This window comes from Emys orbicularis, chromosome 3 (genome assembly GCF_028017835.1).
Source record: "Emys orbicularis isolate rEmyOrb1 chromosome 3, rEmyOrb1.hap1, whole genome shotgun sequence".
Lineage (NCBI taxonomy): Eukaryota > Metazoa > Chordata > Testudines > Emydidae > Emys > Emys orbicularis.
In genome coordinates, this window is record NC_088685.1 from 208,131,415 (window position 1) to 208,153,763 (window position 22,349).

General features: G+C 45.8%; 1 protein-coding gene across 1 annotated transcript in view; it reads left to right on the plus strand.

Annotated features, from left to right (window-relative positions):
- Positions 1–15,417: 15,417 nt before the first annotated feature.
- TMX4 (thioredoxin related transmembrane protein 4) overlaps positions 15,418–22,349 on the plus strand; it is a 52,283-nt gene continuing 45,351 nt past the window's right edge. The window contains exon 1 of the mRNA XM_065402163.1: positions 15,418–15,599. Coding sequence (XP_065258235.1) covers positions 15,418–15,599 — 182 coding nt within the window. The remainder of the gene's footprint in view (positions 15,600–22,349) is intronic.

The window sequence follows — 22,349 nt, forward strand, 5'->3', positions numbered from 1 at the left end:
ATTACTGAGGCACCTTAACACTGCTACACTGACTACAACGTGCTTCCGGCTGGTTTTGATCACAAACAGCTTTACTTCCGCCACAAGGGTTCCCTGTGAGGGTGCCCTGCAAGGGACAAATTAGCTTGGACCATCCCCCATGTACAGCATGGCCCCTGCTCACTCTGCCCTCGATGCCAACTTCCCCTGTCTGACAAAGACAGGGGTCTGAGCTGCCACCTGCGCGCCTGGGGTCTCAGCTGCCGCCCTTCCCACCACAGGGCTCAGGCTATTGGCCCCGCGCCAAGGTCTGGGCTGCCGGCTCTGCACTGCATGGGGCTCCTGCTGCTGGACCCTGTTGACCGCCCCGGTCCACTGAGCTCGGGCTGCAGGTCTAGCTGACCGCCGGGGCTTGGACTGCTGGCCCCAACTGCCTGGCCCCGCTCTTCCTGGGGCTCGGGCTGCCAGCCCCGTGCGGAGCGCTGGGGTTCGGGCTGCCGGCTCCCCCGCTGACAGGGGCAGGGCTCGGGCTGCCAGCCCAAACTGCCCGGCCCCGCTCTCCCTGGGGCTCGGGCTGTCTTCCCTGCAACCGGGTCCCACCTGCTGCCGCCAATGCCCGGGGTCCTCTGGCCGCCATTAGTGAAATTTTTCTGGCGAACCCCCTGTAATGTTCTGCGAACCCCCAGGGGTTCGCGAACCCCAGTTTGGGAACCACTGCCCTAGAGGGTGCCAAAGGCAGAAGATGGACCCTGATATGGGGAGTCTAAGGGAGAGAGGGCCCTGCAGATTGAAAGTTTAAGTCCCTGAGTCCTCAACCCAGAGGGAGACCCTTGCCTAACCCAGAGGGAGACCCTTGCCTAACCCAGAGGGCTACCCCATTGCTGGACTCCTTATATACATACCCCAAAAGGGGTGGACATGAAGCACGTGACCTGTCTGTAGGACTGAGGCACAGAAGGGACAGGCTATTGCTGCGTCAGAACCGCTAGCAACAGGGATGCCAGGACAGAAGAGGACCTGCCTGACCACTGGGGTGGGGCCAGTGGTGAGTGATCCTCTTCACCCTGGGCCATGCTGAGGCATGTATTTGCAGCATGGACAACGCTGTAGGGGGAGGCTAGAGGGTGGTAGGGCTAGAGGATCCAGTAGGGCATGAATCTACGGTCTTCTTGCCTGCCATGGGGATGGATGGGAGCCACAGAGGACCACTTCAGCTAGCAGGCTTCTGCTTAGCTGCTCTGTAGCCAGCTGGCAGTGTGGCTGAAAGCTTTCTCTTCCCCAGCCGGTGAAGATACCCAGTGCATAGCCCATTATGGGATTGTGCACGGGATCCTGGGATTTGGCCATCAGTGATTTGGGACTCACAGGATTTTCTATGCACACATAATCCTATTCAGGTTTCCCTTTTAGGAGACAGGGAAGAGGCCAATGTTTCACAGAGAGAGAAAAAACAAACCACCGCCCTAATTCGCTACATTGGCAGAAAAAAAGAAAGGGGAGCTAAGCTTGAGAGCTAATAGACACAGTTGGAAGGCCATCAGCAACTAACATGAAGCTATCCACACAGAATGTCCTTCAACTACCAGCTAGGAAATAACCACTGGGATAAATAAAACTGAGCTTTAAATACTGAGCTCTTTTAGGATGTGCCATTGAAGTTTGTGTACCTGCATCTGTTAAGGTGCTACCCAAATGGACCCTTCACCGTGCATAATGCATTTATTGATTATATCTATCTGAGGTTATTGTGACCCTGGTGGACCAGGTGCCACCTCTTGCCCAGACTGTAGGCATCAGCTGAGCACTCACAAATTCATAGCTGGAAACCAGGGCAGCTCACCTGTACGTTGGTATTGTTCATGATAGGTGTTAGACATGTAAAGGTGTGTTTAGACTCTACAAATTGCTTGTAAGTTGCTGTATGCATTACATCTCGCTGTCTGGAGTTGCACACGACCATGATTGCCTATCTCAGAGAAGACTGTCAAAAGCAGGGCAGACACTCCAAACCGGTGGTGTGTTCTACAATTAGATTTCACCAAGCCATTACCAGATGTGAATTCCTGGATCACTATAGCAGTCTTACCATGGAGTCACAGACAGCCCCCTTAGACTCTCCAGTCTATCTTGCCACTCAGACAAACCTAACTTAGTGATAGATGGTCACGTACACCAAAAATCACAAGACATTCAGGTTGCTCCCAGTGCCAAGAGACCAGTCACGTACCCCAGATCAATTGGTAACCTAGATCTTACACCAAACGCAGCACCCATGGCAGTCCTATAATAAACTATCTAAAGGTTTATTAACTAGAAAAAAGAAATGTTATTTACAGGTTAAAGCTAGTAAACATATACACACAAATGAATTAACATCTAAATCCTAAGAGTGATGGAGCTGTAGCGATCTGTCAATTCAAAGTGTCTTTCAGGGTGGACCCAGGGGCAATCCCTGGGTATCTCTGCCTCAGTTTAGAGGCTTTGGCCCTGGCAGTGTTCCAACAGCAAAGAGCGAGATGGAAAATTTTCCTGTTCCTATTTTCTTCATTCTGCTTCCAAGTCCACAAGACGAGCTTCCTTGCATGTAGGTGTGATGTGGCCATTAACTAATCCTTTGTGTGATGATGATGATGATGTTCCTTGGTGGCCCATCTGATTTTGATAGCCCTTCTGGAGTACGGGGGAGACGATTCCCATGCCTGGGCTCACAAGCTCCGAGCATACATTTTCAAAGTTATAAAGCAAAACGTACAGATTTTCTTATCGCATGGAATACCGACGTTACAAGTGAGATTAATGCATGCAGCAAGTTACAAGCATCTCAAAGTCTAAACACTAAATACATTCTTATAAGACTAATACCTATTTTGAGCAAAACTAACATGCAGGCAAACTGGTCTGCTCTCCAGCTATGAGTTTGTTAGTACTTAGCTAATGCCTGCAGCCTGGGCAAGAGCTGGCACCTGGTTTGCCAGAGTCACACGTTACTCTTACTTGTAATGTCTGTATCCCATGCTATAAGGTGGGATAAAAATACTTGCTCTGGTTGTGAACTCAGGTGGAGGGTTCCCCCACCCATCAAGAAGAACTATAAAAAACTAACTGGGCCACTGTTGAAGCATCATGATACAAAGACTGAGCTAATGGCCCTCTCAGACCTGCAAAGGAGTCCCGGGCAAGGAAGCTCATCCCATCAGCTTGAATTCTAGAAGTAGAAAATAAAGATAGCTGATGTGAAAATTCTTCATCTTTTGGCTGCTTGGACTCTCATAGGGCTGGAGCTAGGAAAACAAAAGCAGAGATCCCCAGGGTCAACCTGGGAGTAACCTGAATATTTTGTGACCTTTGGAGTAAGTGACCTTTTATTACTGAGAGACAAGGTGGGGGAGGTAATACTTTTTTAGTGGACCAACTTCTGTTGGTGAAACACACAAGCTTTCGAGCACGGAGAGCTCTTCAGGTCTCTGAAAGGTACTCTGAGAGTCACAAGGTGGAACAGATTGTTTAGCATAAGTAGTTAGCCCATATTCTAAGGGACCATGCAAGGTAGAGCTGTCTGGTAACACCTCTGCAGGCATAGAATAAAAAGAGGGGGCTAGTGGGTTACAGTGCACCCCCCACCTTTTGTCCTACGCCCGTGAGAGTTGGTCCAACAAAAGACTACCTCACCCACCCTGTCTCTCTAATATCCTGAGAAAACACCGCTACAGCTACAATCCATTCATTTATCACTGAGTACAGTTGAACAGGGTGGCAAGATAGACTGGAGTGCCAATGCGACTGCCTGTGATTCCCTGGTAAGACTGTTACTGTGTTCCAGGAGTTCACATTTGTTATTGGATTGGTGAAATACCACTAGTTTGGAGTGTCTTCCCTGCTTTTTGTTAGTCTGCCCTGAGGTTGGCACTAATGGTTTGAACCACTGCAGACAATGTGACAGTTATAACCCTCAATGGATATGTCAATACAGCATGGCCAATGCCAGATGACTCATGCTCACGGGGTTCGGGCTGCGGGGCTGTTTCGGTGCTACCTAAACTTCCAGGCTTGGGTTGAAATTTGAGCTCTGGGTCCCTCCGACCTCACAGGGTCCTAGAGCCCAAGCTCCACCAATGAAACAGGCCTGCAGCCCGGGTAGGCTAGCATGGGCCAGCCAAGGGTTTTTCTTTGCTGTATAGACACACTGTGAATCTCATTGGGTATTTGCTTAAAGAAACACGTGGTTTCTTGCCCAGATCCATCATGACTTAATGGGTAGGAAAAGCCTGCCAGATGAGATGCAAGGTCCAACATTCATACTCTTTTCAGAATATTATAAACTCATTCCCCATGGTGCCTGCTAACGCAGCCTTTGGCAAAAGGAGCTTCATCTCAGTGGTACCGATTGTTTTTTCTTTAAGTCCTAAGATCTGTATTTCCTCTTTGCTCTCTCTTCTTTAATTTCAGTGGGAGTTGGATTGGGCCCATGATAGGCTAACTTAATCCCTGCTGTAACTCTACTAAAGACTGTGCAATTATACCAGGATGAAACTAGCCCAACATCTTTATCTTTAAAGAAACATTTCAGTTAAAGTATCTGCTTGTTTCTACCACAGGTGTTCCCCTTATCTCACAAGGCTGGGTTCTGCAAGCCTTGCACTCCTCGAGAAGTCAATCAGTGTTATCTCTGTGGAGAGCTTCCAGGAGCGGGTCCTTAGTTTGACAGTGCACAACTCGATTTATCACATATTTCCAAAATAGTGTGTAGTGATTATAGTAGGTTTACTTGCAGGGTGATATTGAGTCACTAGATGTCTCTGTGCACTATAGTTCCATGCAGATTGTGGCCTCTAGCATTTTAAAAAACAAAATCAAACCCCAAACCAAGCTCTAAGCTAGATGGGAGCTTGCCTGTTTGTCTGTGTAACTGGACCAGCTGTCTCCCATGCTCCTCCTCATGGCTAAGGTCATGTGACAGGCAGCCTGCCTCAGCTTCCCCTCTCAGACTGTTCAATAAACTCAATACTTTTTGTCCCTTCCAATCCCTTCTCAGGTTCTACCTTTCATAAATTAACAAACATTCAAAATAAAGCTTTCAAGTCCCTCTAAAAGTCCACCCAAAACAAAGGTTTCTGTTCCTCCTCCCAGACCTTCCTGCCTGGGCGTCTTACTGCCAGTGGCGCTGGAACATTTTTAATAGTGGGGGTGCTGAAAGCCAGCCCCCTTTCCTCCGAGCTGAGGCTGGGACCCCGAGTGCACAGGGCAGGCAGCCAGGACCCCCCCCATACCTCTAGTTTCCACACCTATGCTTTCTGCTTTGGCAGGCCCTACCTGGCTGGACTCTTATCTAAATCCCAGGACTGTCTGTTAGGGCTCCTGTTGCTATAGGGCAATCACAGTGATCTTTATCCCAGGTGTGGCTTATTCTGTAATCAGAGTTGACTGATTCCAGCCCATCAGGGGTGAGCCAGCCTGTTACAGGCTGGCTGTAGTTTTTGTTTTTTAAGCACCTCCTGTCTAAGAAGATCTGTGCGTCAGTATAACATTCCAGTAGGAAATGGTTTCGCAATACAACATTCTGCGATCTGATCCAGCAGTAACTATTCAGCCAAGATTCCCATTGAAGGCAAAGGAATGTTGTCTGAGTAAGGACGGCAGGATTGGGCCCTTGATCTCTGTTCTATTTACCATCTGAATGGCATTGCAAACCCGGGATGCCAAGTTGCTGAAAAGCTTCTTCCAACAGCAGCAGCCCTGTCTGGGCCCCTGGCAAACATCACAAGGAAACAGCCTGATGCTTATGCATCAGATGTGTGACCAAGCTATGAATGGGGTTATCTAGGTGGCTCATTCTCTCTGTACACCGAAGGCTTTGTGACTCTTGGTTCTGACGACTCTGAAACCTTTCTGCCCACCCTAAATATTTTCTTGCATGAAACTCTTGAAAGATTTGCACACCCTCCCCTTTGTGGTGCAAAAAGGAACATTTCCATGGCTGCATAAATTACTATGTAACCAAAACACTCTCCTCATTCCATTTTGCATTCCTTTTGGAGAGAAAATCCAGTCTCTCGCTCAACAGCAATAAAATCACCTTGTCTTGGCATGCTGTGCACTTCTGGGCTTTTTGTTGCTGACTAAGAATCATGTACTCATCATGCTTTACATTTCAATGTTAACTGAGCAGAGAGTGCATTTGGGGCCAAATCCTTCATTTTACTTCCACGAGTAACCCCCCTTAAAATCAATGGGGCTAACTGTGTGAGTAAGGAGAGCAGGATTTTACCCTCTAGTATTCCCCTCCTATCTTCTTGTTCTTACACTGAAGTGAGCAGACTTGCTAAGGGAGAAGACACTTAGTAAGCAAAGCAATTATTCACTGGGAAGTGACTGTTTCATTACAACACTGTTTTTCTTCTTGGTGCTTTGGTGGAGTGGGGGTGGCAGGAAAAGCTGGTTATCACATGAAAGATAAATGGGCTGGAATCTCAATTTGCCATTATGGTGGCATGGGGTAAGTGGTATGATAATGAACTCTTGCTCTGGGTAACCAAGAGCATACTTCTGAAAGAGGAATTGGATTCGAGCAGAGCGTATTGCTGCTGCCAGTGCTGATCTAAAAGCACTGAACCATTTCAGTACTTTGTGGACACATCGCCAATAGACTTCACATTGGACAAGGCAATTCGCCTACTGCAAAGCAAAACAGGTCTTTCATTTGAAAGAAATGACTGGAAAGGTTCTAAGGATAAGAAGCAATTGTTGTATCAAATCTCAGGACTTGACTACGGGGGAAATTGACCAGCAGAACTACAGCAGTATCATTATGCTACTATTGCTATTCCAGTATAACACCCCACTGTGGGTACTCTATTCTGGAATAAAAGGGACTTTATTCCAGTATAGGGTGATACATATGGGGAGTTATGCCAGCATAGCTTATTTATACAACTCTCATTCTGCCAGTCAATTTCTCCACGTGAAAAAGCCCTTGGGTCTGATTCTCCACTGCCTTGCACATCGTGCAGTTGTTACCCCATTCTTAAGTGGACATAAAAGGCAAACAGATCAGAATGATGGTGTTACACTCACTTTGGCTTGATGTAAAAGCCTACACAAAGCACAGAGCAATGGAAAATCAGACTCACACTCTTTTAATTAACCACCAGTTGACTAATTACTCCAGAACAAGGATTGCACGTTTGTTGACAGTAGTGATGATGAGGATGAGCAAATATTACTTTATTCCAGGTTGGGAAGGATGAAAATGGACTTCTCAAACAGCCATCAACAGCTTGGTAATACTGGCAGGACATCAATTGCACAGGTGTGGGTTCGAGGTGCATTAGCTCTCACTGCATGTGGATGAAGGCATACTTTCTTGCTGTGACGGTGACAGACTGACAGCCATCAGGAATTTGCATACGCACAGTGGTGGGGTAGGAACTGGTTTCTTTTTATCTGTTTATCTTGTTCCTTTCTTTCTTCAGCAGTATCTGGATTTGGGGATTTAATTTGGCCTGTAATACAGACAGGGGCCAACTGCAAAATTTGTGGAAGCCTGGATTGGGATTTATTTCCAAAGTTCAAGAATGTTTGCTTCTGGGGTTTTGGTTCAGGCCCATTCTTAATACTTGTGTGTCCAGATGCAGATTGTGAGCAAGAACACGGCTTACGATGTATCAGTTTCCATTATCACAGACATGCCGTTTTTCATGTGAGCGTTTAGCTTTTCTATTAATATGAAGTCTCGAAGCATTAGGTGACCTTTTAAAAAAATCTAATTTATACAAGTACAATATGCCTGCTGTATATTGCTGAGAGCACCGCAGATATCATTCTGCTCTGCAGTGACACCCATGAAATCAGTGAATTTACTACAGATTTACACCAGTAGCATTTGGTCCAGTGTACTTTACTAATAGCCTCTTTTTATGTAAATATAAATCCCTGAGGATGTAAATGTGTATAGTGACTGTATACAAAGCTGGCTGTTGCTAAAAACAATGTGATGGGATGGTCTCACCAGCTGAAGCAGAAGGCATAGCTGCTGAACTGGCAGCATCTGATTTTGCCTTCACGTACCTGATCCCTAGGCAATTACTACTAAAGTCAATGAGAGCTGTCCATGCAAATCTGGGCCCACAGCTGGTTTTGCTCACCCTAAACACAGTCTCTCCCCCGCAGATTCTCTAGCAGCAAAACGTCTCTGAAATGGCAAAGTGTTTAAGGGACTGATGCGGAAACACTCACACTATAGGAGAAGCTAGATTCAGCTTGTGTTGATACAAAGGGCCAGAATCTGGGCCTCTTTTGCACCAGTTTTACACTGGCATAACTTCATCAGCATTAATGGAATCATTCCTGACTTGACATGAGTGTGAGATCAGAAGCAATCTTGCACCTAAAGGTTTGTGTATGGAATAAAACATGCTCTCATTTACCCCTGTGCCACCACACTGATTTCAAGGAAGGCTTCTACTGTTGGGGTAAAGAGGAACAGTGTTGTCACTGGATGGGGACAGGTGTATGCGGGCAGAATTTGGTCCTACGTGTTTGCAGCAGATTTACAATTTGATAAGCACAGCCATCTGGGGCTTGCCTCATAATCTAATAAAACCATTTTATCTAGTTTACACAGCAACATATAGCAGGCTTCAGAGGTGTCAGGTCCACAAAGAGGGAATGGTATCTCTGCCTTAGAGAGGTTTTTTTTTTTTTTTTTTTACTGCAGAAAAGAAATAGATTGCTAGGAACACTTCCTCCCGTGGAAGGAGAACGCCTCCTTCTTGAAAAACTGAAGCAATAAAAATTCACACTTCTTGTCAGTGCTGTTCTGATCGGATGCACTCAAGGTGGAACGCTTGCTCTTCTATCTCCTGCGCAACGTCATCCTTCATTTCATGCTGTTGTAGAGGCTAGACAGGCATGCTGAGCAGACTGTGAAAGTGAACAGCAGCAGTTGGAGGGGTGGGGCCTGAATCCTGCAAAGAGACAGCTGCAGGGGTCTGTCTGCATACAGACTTCACTTGGCACAGGAATTCCCCTGCATGGCACTGGTCTCAGGACTGGATCCTCAGTAAGGTGCACGTAGGGTGACCAGATGTCCTGATTTTATAGGGACAGTCCAGATATTTGGAACTTTGGCATGTATAGGTGCCTATAACCCCCCATCCCTGTCCCGATTTTTTACACTTGCTGTCTGGTCACCCTAGGTGCACGGAGCTATGATTCTATTTTCTGGGCCATGCACTTTTATATACCGTGAGGTCAATTGGCCTAGCTCCAGTGACTCCAGTGAAGATATGCTGAATGCTGCCAGTTGAGGACCTGTCCCAGCATGTGTGCCTGCCTGTCTGCTAGGGGCCGGTGGTGAGGCAATTCTAAATGGAGGATCTGGCAACATGAGAGACGCTGCTTTCGCTCCTGTGAGGATTTTATGTTGCTGGTTTCCCTTAAATATGAAGTAAGTCACCTAGACCTAAATTCTAGTCAACTGTCTCCAAGTCCACATGAGCGAGTGGCTGGGAGCGTGTGGTCCTTACACAGTTCGTAGTGCGCTGGGTGTATAATGCAATTGGAGGTAAGTGTTGTAGGCTCTCTAAACACTAGGCCTTTTAGGCTCCGGCCATGGTGAGTTCCCATAAACACCCAGAGGCTGACGAATAACCAAGGACTGCCAGGTACAATCAGTGCCATTACCCTATGCACGATGGCTTTAAGTCACAGACAATGAACCTGCAGTTCCTGCCCCAGGCTTTAAGGATGGCCTGATTAAAGAGTATGAAAGTGGGTCTCTTCAGGCCTAGTGACAGGATATGCACTCCAGACCACCACTTTCTTCTAGGCAATAACATGGTGCTCTGTAGATTTCCCCCAGCCAGAATTCAGTCCTTTTGTCTGCACCCATCTGCATGGCCCCCTTGTTTGCAGGCTGCTTTTCAAACATCCGCCTGCCATTGCTATCACTGCCCCCCCGCACCCCCCTGCTTTTCAGCCTGGGTCTCCTCAGCCTTTCAGTCCCAGCTCCCCAACTGCCTCTGCAGTCAGCTCCCAGACCCAGCCTGCTGCTCCTGCGCCCGGTCCCCTCTGTCCTCTGGTGATACTTTCCTTTCCTGTGCTTTGTAGCCTGTGGAGTCCTCTACTGGCGGGATGTTGCACTGAGCGTTAACACTTGCTCAATAATGAGCCAGCAGGTTCAGTACACTATTAGGTTTTTCTACTACACCCCTCACCATGGAAGCCACATGCCTTCTGTAGTTAGACATTCAAGGAAGATGAGAGGGTGCATTATTTTACGCCTCGTCTATGAGAAAAGATAGGTGCTGCACATCCTTAGCTCCCACTTAGGTACCAAATAAGTAGTCGGATTTTCCAAAGAACTCAGGATGCCACTTGAAAAATCTAGCCCTAATTCCTTTGTGTACATATATGCAGGATGGTGTGTACTGGAATATAAATTCTTAACACCATATTAAATTAAATGTATATTATTAATGTAGCAAGTTCCCTCTAGCCCTGTATGTATTACCAGGGCAAAATGTTACCATGCAATGTTCTCTTACCATTTTATCTCTAATCTACAGTCCATAATAATGGTTTAGCAGATGCTCTGGTGAAGATCCCTTTTAATGCATACGAACAATGAAATGCTTTCCAAGTTTACTGCTGTACAGAAGTAATGATCCCAGGAGTATGGTAGTCTGACTCATGCAGGACAGAAGCAAACGCTGTCTGTTTGTCATCTGGCGCCAAAACTGGAACTCTGCTTTTTGTGAAAAAATTTTGGTTCAGTTTAAAAAGATACCAAGATTTAGTGCAATGGCAATTTTTTAACCAAGCACCTGCTAGTATTATAGAATATGGTGATATTAATTTAACAGAAGAAAAACGTTAATGTTTAAAAACTAAACATTCTGCTTAAATATTACACATTATGGTTTTCAAATCAGGTTTTAAACACAGCAGCTTGTATGCTGTTATGTAAGTGATATCACAAATGTTATTACTTTCTACCAAAAAGTTTGCCTCCATCACTAGGACTGGAAATGCAAATTGTAATTTGTAATTTATACAGGGTAAAATATACTTCTTACCATGTATTTCCCCATACAGTTGGGTTGATCAAACCAGGTGTAGCTTTCCTCCAGCAAACAATCAACAGTGCTGTTGTCCATGTGACAATGAGGCAACTGAGTGCAACAGTTACTTTTCTATTAACTTGAACATTAAACCATAAAAAGGGAAAATTTTTGCTATTGTACTTTAGCTCCCAGACATGTTTTTACAATATGCTCTTGAAAGACAGCAACAACAAAACCCAAACAAACTATGAAACTTTAGAATGACAGCTCTGGAAATTCAGTATTGACCTGATAAAATTACATAGCTGATGCAATTAGGTGTATTTTAGGAAAATGAGTGTTACAATGATCTATTCTGCTCCAAGGCAATGTCATGAATCTGTCATGGCACATAGTGAAAGAAGCCACTCAGATTATACATTCCTTACCATAGGACATCCACCCAGCCTAATAATAGGACAGTGTTTAACAATGTAGAAAATAAACTTGATAGAAGGAAAGTTACAGAAGAGAGTTTCCAAACACATGCTGTACCATACACCGTTGTATCTAGAACTGAGTGTTCTGTTAGCCCTTTATTTGACAACAACCAGGCAGACAGAAGTCCAAATTCTGGTCCAATGAACAAAGCATAAGTAAAAAGCCTTTACCCGTGGGAAAGACGTGGTACTCTGTGTTAACACAGCTTTCAGTACAGTGGACCAGAGTGATCTATTACTTTAAATTGTCAGGGATTCTCCTGGTCCTGCTTGCAGCCTACGGGTCTCTGTAAATCTGTAGGCAAGTGTGTGATCTGTCTGAGGCAACAGAGTTAGTCAGCAGACAGCCTAGAATAAGATGGGGATGAATTTTGCCACTCTGTTTTAGAGAGCAGCCTGCTTTCTCTCTCTCTGGTTTTGGGTTCTTGTGTGTTATTGTTCTGAATTCTAAGAGATAAAATAGTGTTACGCTGCAGCCTCCCAGCAAGAGTATTTTGTTTGTATCTAACTTCTCCGTGACCATAACAGGCACAGAGGGCAATCTTCCTCACAAACACCAAATGGGACTTGAGAACTCATGGAAATAGGTCATTACTACTGTGGCAGTTTATGAAAAATGGCAGGCTGTCTGCTGTTGTTCTCTTTGCCGGTTAGTGGCTATGTGGCATATGGGTACACGGGTCACGCACCCAAAACACAAATTATCCCCTCCATTCCAGCGCAGAGAGACACTGCGGAGCTCTGTACTGTGTGTAGAGGTTGCAGATTCTTACACTGCAGGCTCTCCAACATCCTACAGTAGAAGCAAGGAACTTCTGCTGTGCTTAGGAACTTGTGCATGCCTGTTGATAGAGATGCAGCATTTGCTCCATATTGTCCACCAACACTCAGTCTGCCCATGCATGCATGTGACTTACTATGGACCAGATCCTCAGCTGGTGTAAATTGGTGTAGCTTTGCTGAAGTCAATGGAGCTGCACCCTCTTAGAGCAGCTGAGGATCTGTCCCAGTGACTTCACATGTGGCTATAACCCACTTAATCAGATACAAGCTTATGCACAAATAAATTTGTTAGTCTCTAAGGTGCCACAAGGACTCCTTGTTGTTTTTGCTGGGAAGTCTGTCACTTTAAGTATGCCAGTATATTTAAAGCAGCAAAAATGTAAGTGTAGACAAGACTGTTAGCTTGTGTGTGACCTTTACTCACATGAACAAACTTATGCACAGGCTTAAGCGTGAGTTATCAGGGCCTGAGGTTTTGTCTGCATGGGAAAGTGTTTTTTTGTTTGCGGGTGGGTATTTCCTAAGATGTGAATTTAAAGCATTGTAGTTATTCCAGTATAACCTCCTTTGTGGACAGTTATTCTAGTGCAAGCCTAGCTTCCCAAGTGACATAAGCTAAAGAGAAAAAAGACATTCTTAAACCAGAACAAGAAGTCCAGAGTTTGGTGAGGGGTGGGGGCTATACCAGTATAATTATATCCACATAACTAGTAGGACTTCTGTGTAGACAAATCCCAATATTGTAACAGAAGATTCACAGCCTAGAACTTCCTGGCTGTCATAAGAACATAAGAATGGCCATACTGGGTCAGACCAAAGGTCCATCTAGCCCAATATCCTGTCTTCTGACAGTGGCCAATGCCAGGTGCCCCAAAGGGAATGAACAGAATAGGTATTCATCAAGTGATCCATCCCCGTCACCCATTCCCAGCTTCTGGCAAACAGAGACTAGGGACACCATCGCTGCCCATCCTGGCTAATAGCCATTGATGGACCGATCCTCCGTGAATGTATCTAGTTCTACTCACATGACTTCACTCAGGCCTTGCCTACATTAGAAAGGTTTTGCTGATACAGCTCTATCCACAGCCCTGCAAATCTGCGGATATCCGCTTTATATCTGCAGATATCCGCGTCTGCAGACGAGTTTTGCGAATCAGATGCAGATACAAATTTTGTATCTGCACAGGGCTCTAGCTATATCAGTGCAACTATACCCACAAATCCTCCAAGTGTAGATGCAGCTTATACCAGCATTGCCAGCATGGCTTATACCAGTTCATTGCGCATAATAAGCTATCCCAGCCAAAAGACACTTTTTTTGCTGGTAGAACTGCGTTGACAGGAGGCCTTTTGCCAGCATAGCTATATCAATTAGGAGGGACAGGGGGAAATCACACCCACAGCCAACATAGCTACGTCAGCAAAATATTGAAATTTAGACCAGGCCTCAAGTACTGTGGTGATCTGAGCCATATAAGTACCTACAGAGAAACTGCAGCCACTGCTGAACTTGAATTAATATGCAAATTAGATACAATTAACTTAGGTTTGAACAGAGACTGGGAATGGTTGGGCCATTACACTAATTGAATCTATTTCCCCATGTTTAGTATCCTCACACCTTCTATGGGTCATCTCGATTATCACTTCAAAAGTTTTTTTCTCCTGCTGATGATAGCTCATCTCAATTGATTGGCCTCTTACAATTGGTATGGCTACTTCCACCTTTTCATGTTCTCTGTATGTATAAATATCTTCTTGCTGTATGTTCCAGTCTATGCATCCGATGAAGTGGGCTGTAGCCCACGAAAGCTTATGCTCAAATAAATTTGTTAGTCTCTAAGGTGCCACAAGTACTCCTGTTCTTTTTGCAGCCACTCACAACTTCATGAGGATAGCAGAGATAGAACTCTACACTTCGTGCTCAAAACCTCAGGCCCTACTGCTTGACATAAAGGAATTATTTTGTAGGAAGGTGGTTTTCAACCTTTTTTTCATTTGCAGATCCCTAAAAAATCTCGAACGGTGGTGCTGACCCCTTTGGAAATCTTAGACGGACCTTAGGGGACCACAGGTTAAAAAGCCACTGTTCTATGGTAACGACAACCTTTCTCAGGCTCCTTAGACATAGTCAGTGGAACCTCAGGGTCCACGGGGCACAGGTTAAAAAACACTGTTGTAGAAGTATAGGAATTCAGCAGTCCTCTTTCAGTGGAGGGCATTTTCACTATTCAGTGTGTTACACTAGATAATTATAATTGACTTGAATCCACCCTGCCTGCTATTCGCTGCATCATATCCCATTTGGAAAGTGGACTCTAACATTATGGAACATTTTTTTTATGGAATGTGATAAAATTATATACCCTCTGTTACTAGATTTTACAGTCATATTTGTAGTAGCACCTATACTTGCAACTGGTATTTACTATACCGTAGGAAATGCTTTTGGGGTGTTATTTTAGTCACAGTGTAGGGATTGCTTGGGAGTCACAGATTCAAATGCAGTCTCAGCCCAGTTCTACTGAAAAGTCAGGCAGTCCATTTACAATGGAGAATGGGGACTAACAAGGCTGAAGGAACACACATATGTTAGAACACTGGTACAGAAGGGTGTGCACACACACCAGGCAATGGATGTGGCAGCATGGGCAAGTGCACTAGCGCTAGGGTGACCAGACATCAAATGTGAAAAATCGGGACTCGGGTCAGGGGTAATAGGAGCCTATATAAGAAAAAGACCCAAAAACTAGGATTGTCCCTATAAAATCGGGACATCTGGTCACCCTCACTAGTGCACACATGTGACCACATGCTCACAGCCCTGCCACACAGGTGCCCAGGGCACCTAAGCCCCCAGACACGTGGTCTGCAGCAGGCTCACAGCAACTCCGGCCTTCCGGTTCTGCCTCTGCCACGTCCCCCATAGACCCCGCCCCCTCCATTCCCGCGGAGTGACGCCCCGCCCAGTCCTCCCAGGGCCCGCCCCCAGGCCCTGTCCCACTGTCTGAAAGCCCCGCCCAGTCTTCCCAGGCCCCGCCCCCATGCCGTCCCGCTCAGCGAGGCCCCGCCCGTCTCTGTAGCGGCTGGGCTGGGCTGGGCCGGGGAACATGGCGGCGGGCGCGCGGCGAGCCAGGCTGGGCGCCGCGGTGACAGCGCTCCTGGCCGCCGGGCTGGTGCTAGCGCTGGGCCTCTCCGAGGTGGGCAGCCCCGGCGAGCAGCGGGGCCACGTGTGGGTCCTGAGCGCCGCCAACTGGAGCCTGGTGCTGCAGGGCCAGTGGATGGTGCAATTGTGAGTAACGGCCCCGCCGCCGGCACCTCACCCCCGGGAGGGTCCGTCCTTTATAGCGCGCCCCCCCCCGGGACAGTCCGTTCTCTATAGCCCCCCCCCCTCCCCCGGACAGTCCGCTCCCTCCCCCCGGGTAGTCCGTCCTCTACTATAGCCCGCCCCCCCCCGGACAGTCCGTCCTCTATAGCCCCCCCCGGACAGTCCGTTCTCTATAGTGCCCTCTTTCCCCCCCCCACACCCCCGGGACAGTCCGTCCTCTATAGCGCCCTCTCTCCCCCCCCCCCCGGACAGTCCGCTTCCCCCCCTCCCGGGACACTCCGCCCTCCTTAGCCCCGCTCCCTCACCCGGGACGGCCTGTTCTCCATAGCTTCTGCCGCCCCAGGAGAGTGCCCCCCCCCCGCCTGACCCGAGGCAGCCTGTGCTCCCCATGAACAGTCTCCCCTCCCCCGTGACAGTCATCCCACAGTACCCCACCCCATGGTACCCCAGCTCAGGGTGATGGGATGGCTGTACCCTCCCCTGCCCCCCAAACTCCTGTAGGCTGATGGGGTGACCACACTGCATCCTTCCCAGCCCAAATACCTATCCAGAGGAGGGACAGGGTAGGGGGCCAGGAGAAGAAATAATGCAGTGCTCCAGATAACTATCGCTCCCATCCCTAGAGTGATATTTTCCCCCGTGTTTACCGTCTTAGAACGAGAGCGTGACTGCATTACTTGGGACATCATTATTTTTGTTCACGTGTGTAGTAACTAATGCCCCCCGAATACAGTGTGTTTCTTCAGATTAGATAAGCACGTTCTGAAATACGGGCCTGATCCAGCAAATCCTTTACTCGGGGGTAGTCAGTAGGCAGACCGCAGGCCAAATCTGGACTGCCAGATGCTTTTGAACAGACCTTAAAATCTTTTTATTTACTACTTGTTGTTGTTTATTTTCTTTGGAGTCTGGACCTTGACTAAGAAATTTGGACCTTAACAAAAAATAAGTAACTACCCCTGCTTTACATGGACCGTGTTACCAGGCCTATACTCTTTTCTACTGCTTCCCATCAACCCTAGGTTATAAACATGAAAAAAAATTCCTGTGACAAATATTATCTACTGTTATCTCTTTCTTCAACAGGGAGTGGGAAATGCACTAAATGTTTGCATAATCAGGGCCAAAAACACTTAAGAACATGCTTAATTTGCTGTACGTTAGTAGTCCCATGGACTTCAGTGAGACTATTTGTGTTTGAAAAGTTAAGCATGTGTCCTGCATCTTCTTTGCATTCAAAGCTTCCATTGAGTTGTGTTGGAGTAAGGGATGCAAAATTGGGATACAGTGGCACTATACATGACTATAAGTAGGGTTTTTTTTAAGCTGATAACTACAAGTTCAAAACTACAAAGTCCGTCCCCCTCCCTTCTTACTTCCCAGCTGGGTGTGTCCAATTCTTCTTGTCTTTGGAAGATATGAAGCACACAAAAAATGCCTCATGAGCGTGTTCTTTCTCTCATTTGCATCCATAGGAGTTCTGCCATAGACTTCTGTGGAAGTTGAGTGCATCTCACATAGAGCGAAGTTCACTTAGGTCAATGGAAAACTCCCATTGACTGTAATGATGCTAGGATTTCACCCAGGATATCAGACCATTCAAGTGTCTGAAATATAGATATTTTGAACTTACAGGCTAGCCCAGCTGTATTTGTTTAGAAACAACAATTTTGTATTTCCACAAAACATTTTAAAAACAAGCCTTAAAAAGGGTTTATAATATTTCCCTGGTTTTGCGTGCAGGGATGCTGTAAAGTGCAATTTGTATCTTGGCATGTTTGCTGCCTTTCTGTAAAAGTGCTCTCACAGCTTGACTATCCAAGCAGTTAAAAACAAACTATGAACTACTAGTGATGTCCTTTGCAACGATGTTATGAGGAACATTCATGTGTACTTGTTTCTTAAATTTTGTTTTCTAAAAAATGCTCTTCATAATAGAGAGTAAAGAGCTTAGTCCAAGGCTGAAGCAGTGAGTTAGTTTGGATGATCTATGCTTTATTCCTAGAAAGTCTGTGCATGTTTAAATAACAGGACTCAAAGTTGATGGTTGTGGGTGTTAAACTTCAGTAAATCCTTGGGTAAATTTAGGATGTAAACTAGCATTGAGTCTATGAAAGCTGCATTCAAGTTTGTTGTTAGAATATTTCCCTAGGCTTGTTTCTGCCTTGTTATTTTTCTTCTACTGGGATTGAGTCACCCTGCATTGGGAGGTGATTAAAGGGAGGGACTGTCTAGCTCCACTAGGAATTTTAGATTTCACAAGCCTATTGGAGTCTTAGCGATATCAGTACGTAGTCAAAATAGACATTATGCCTGACCATCTTGAAGGCCCTGCTTTAGAGACACTATTGACTTACTATTGTGAGTAAGGTTTTATAGGGCTTGATTTTTCATTGGTTTACTGTATATTCTTGTCTATCTTAAATGCAAAAATGTGATATGAAAATGAAAGGAAAGTTTCTGATATAAATAGAAGGAAAACAAGAAAATAGAGTTGAGGTCATCAGGTAGATAGTGTCTTGCCTTGTTACTGCAGTATGAAAAATATTATGAGCCATCAAATGATATATTAATGATTTCTAGTACCTTTTTCAGTAACCATAAGTCATTTAGTATTTCGTTAGTTGGAGACAATCTGTTAGTTTAGGCTAAAAATGTAGGATTTAAATAGAAGAGGTTTTGCACAGTGTAACAAAGCTTTTCATTCACTTAGACCTTAAATGGTTTAACACAAATTTTAGACTCTTTCTGTGAAGGTTTATAAATTAAGATTTTTATATGAAGAAAGAAGAAGATTCACTAGCCTGTGTATGAATAATAACTTTATACTAAAATCAAGTGGGTGGTTCATGGTGGTGGCTCCTCACTTTCTCTTGGCCATAAAAAGTAAGTTGGAAAATGTTTTAAGCAACCAGCCCCCCCCCCCCCCCCGCCACACACACACATAACCTGCCCAAAAAAAGGGGGAGGAGGAAAGGGAGCATGCAGAGATGGTGGTGAATGACTAAAACCAAAAAGTGGTGGAGCAAAGACATTATTGGGTTAGTTTTCATTCCCTAATAGCTCATTTTGTCAGAACTCTGTGCTGGTTAGACCTCAGATCTTGTTTCAGTCAGATGCGCTCTTCTTCTCAAAACTGGTGCTTAATTTAACTAAATCACCTGAATTATGTGACACTGGGACTTTTAAAGACAAATTAATATACTTCTTATGGTATTTTAAATTTAAAAATGAAGGCTCCTGATTTTTTTTATAACTAGCAACAAACTCCTCTGTTGGACTGATGTCTACAATGTTTTTTTTTTTGCCATTCCACTAACTTCATGAATCTGAAAATCATATTTTCCACACTACAACTGTAGTGTTAACTCTGCTTAGAAGTGATGAAGATAAATGACCTAGTGACGCGTGGAGATGGTAGCATGGGAAACCTATCAGCCCAGGTTTTACCACTAGCTGAGTATGGGGGACAGGACAGGACTTGACTTGCCTAAATTCTTTTCCCTTATGGTAGTTGCACTCTGTTTATACATAGACACTGTATGTAATATGAAATAGCTGTTTAAGTTTCCCCATGCTCTCTTTCCTTGCACATCCTAAAGTGCCTCTGACTTGACCTCAAGGGGTCATCTCTCTAAGACAGAGTGAACTTCAGTCTCTGTACCCATTTTGTGCTTGGCCTCTGCTGAAGGAGTTAATCCACTGGTGCTGGATTTGTGATGTCCGTCCTCTATAGCGCTGTGTCCCCTCCCCCCCCCCCCCCCGCCCGGACAGTCTTGATGTCTTTCTACTAGAACAGGGGTGGGCAAACTTTTTGGCCCGAGGGCCACATCTGGGTATGGAAATTGTTTGGTGGGCCATGAATGCTCACAAAATTGGGGATTGGGGTGCCGCGGGGGGGGGGTGAGGGCTCCAGCTGGGGCTGGGGGTGCAGGAGGGTGCTCCGGGCTGGGACCGAGGGGTTTGGAGGGAGGGGGACCAGGGCTGGGGCAGGGGGTTCAGGTGCAGGAGGGGGTCAGGGATGCAGGCTCCAGGCGGCGCTTACCTCAAGCTGCTCCCAGAAGCAGCGGCATGTCCCCCCTCTGGCTTCTATGTGGAGGCGCGGCCAGGCGGCTCTGTGCTCTGCCCTGTCCGCAGACGCCACACTTGCTGCTCCCATGGGCCACTGTTCCCGGCTAATGGGAGCTGCGGGGGCAGCGTGCAGAGCCCCTTGGCTGCCCTTACACGTAGGAGCTGGAGGGGGGACATGCGACTGCTTCTGGGAGCCATGCAGAGTGGGGCAAGCCCCCGATCCCACTCCCTGGCTGGAGCACCGGAGCGGGGCAAGCCCTGGACCCCGCTCCCCGGCGGGAACTCGAGGGCTGGATTAAAACGTCTGGAGGGCCTGATGCGGCCCCCGGGCCGTAGTTTGCCCATCCCTGTACTAGAAAGTAGTCTGAGATCCACTGGTATTCATAGAACAGCCATTAAATGATGAAAACTGTTTGTCATTGCTTACTTTGGCTGGATTTGAACTGCTGACCTGGAGGTGAGATTCCCACCCAGTTACCAGTCTCTTGATCCAGAATTTAGTCCAATATACTCCTCTGAAATTGTTGCAGTATTTGACATAAAAATCCTAGCTGGTTGGGAGGCCTGGCATTTTTTCCATCCTTTGGTGTCTCCAGAGTTTTTTCTACACTAACACATGATGAATTCTCTTAGCACTTCTGTGGCAGCCATAACTACACTGGAGATCCCTATTTAAAGGCTGTAAGTTCTCTGTCATATAGTAAGGGCTGCTGTCTAGACCATGTCAACCTGCATATCTGAAAAATGCTGTCATTTGTTCAAAATGATACAATGGCAAATACTTAGGGAATAGTGTAAATTAATTGGCATAGTACTGACACCATTTATAAGCGGCAAATAGAAAACAGAAAAATCTTGAATGTCAGCATTTCAATTTTAACTTTTTCTACACAATGCCAGATGTGAAGAGTCAAGTTTTTTTTCCAGAATAGTACAGTGTATCACTGCAGAACTCACCAATAAAACAAAATCCTAGAAATAATTTTTAACTGTTCACCCATTCACAGCTGGCAAAGTTGCAGGGTCTGGAAATACTGCAGAACATTTTATCAATGACATGTAGGATAACTGTCTTTGAAAGAAATTATAGCTTTTTTTGGTCTTCTGTTTGCATCAATGTGACAAGGAGTGTGCTGAAGTGTGTGAGATCCAACATTTACAAGAAATAGTGATGATAGGAGGCTAGTATGAACAAAATTGTAAAGGCTTTTTAATCGACTTCTATTTTTTCTCAGCTTACAGAGTAGAAAACATACATTCCACAATATCTGAGAAAATATTTTGATTTTGGTTTTATGTTGTTTGTATTGTTGGTTTTGTGTTATATGAATACATTGCTGACATGTCTGTGGCAACTTGAACCACTGTATCATGTACTTGTGGGAGGAATGACTTGAGAGCCAGAAGGTTGTCCCTGAGTTCTCACACATTTATATGCAAGTGTGACTGTTGACAACTGCACAGGCCTTGAACACTATTCCAGGTCTAGCGGTGGATTGAACAGCCTGATAGTGCCTGGTTTACCTGTTTGTTGGCCATGAACTCTGGCCCAGTGGAGCATTTGTTTTGGACTAGGCCCCAGTTGAACTAATGGTGTACGTTAATGAGAGTAATGGTTGAAGAACTAGCAGAAGATGCGGAAGGGCTTTGGCTTGGCATAAGTGCTACCCAGACAAGTGCTTCACTCCCTGTGAACAAAAGAATACCTATTACTTTGGGGATGCTGTTTGTAGATATCCAGTACCACTTATTTGTCCTCCATGTATAGTGTAGGCAAGTCTACAGTGTAAGCCATTGTGCTAACGGTCTATATAGCAATAGAATCCAGAGATAGTGTTTACTGTTGAGGGTTTGAGCATAGTTAGGGTATGTCTACACTGCAATTAAAAACCCATGTCTGGCCCAGGCTTGCGGGATTGGACTAAGGGGCTGTTTAATTGTGGTGTAGAGTCTTGGGCTGGAGCTCGGGCTCTAGGACCCTGCAAGGTGAGAGGGTCCCAGAGATTGGATTGGAGCCTGAGCCATATCTACACCACAATGAAACAGGCCCTTAGCCCGGGCCCTGCAAGTCGGAGTCAGCTGGCATGGGCCAGCCTGGTTGTTCAGTTGCAGTGTAGGTATACCCTCTGGGCCTTCTGCAGCTATAGTGGACAAATTGACGGAACTCACGTATTTCTTTTCTGCTCATAGCAAAAAGCATCAATATATCAATCTTAAAGTCAACACCATTGTGATATGGGTGTTAGTGGATTACAGAGGTTAATTCCTGGATCTTTATGTTGACTGGCCAGATGAAATGCACTCAAGACTTACTGAGTTTTGTGAAAGGTGACACTCTTCTCACCTCCTCATAGAAATCAGGTCTCTATTCCTGCAGAATCTTGGTGAGTCTACTTATCTTTTATTCCCTTGGAGAATGCAGCCTGCCCTGGATTAACCAACACAGAGTGTTGAGGCAGCTGTTGTAAAAACAAGATTTGAATGGTCTACTCCTGAAGAGCAGTGATAACACTACCTGCATTCCTGATGTTTTGGTTTGTGTACTATGTATTTGCAATATACATCTCCCTTGCTTCACAATGCATGGATTAAGGTGGTTAAAAAAACCCCTTCGTCATCAGCCTGAAACTCCTTGAATGCCAG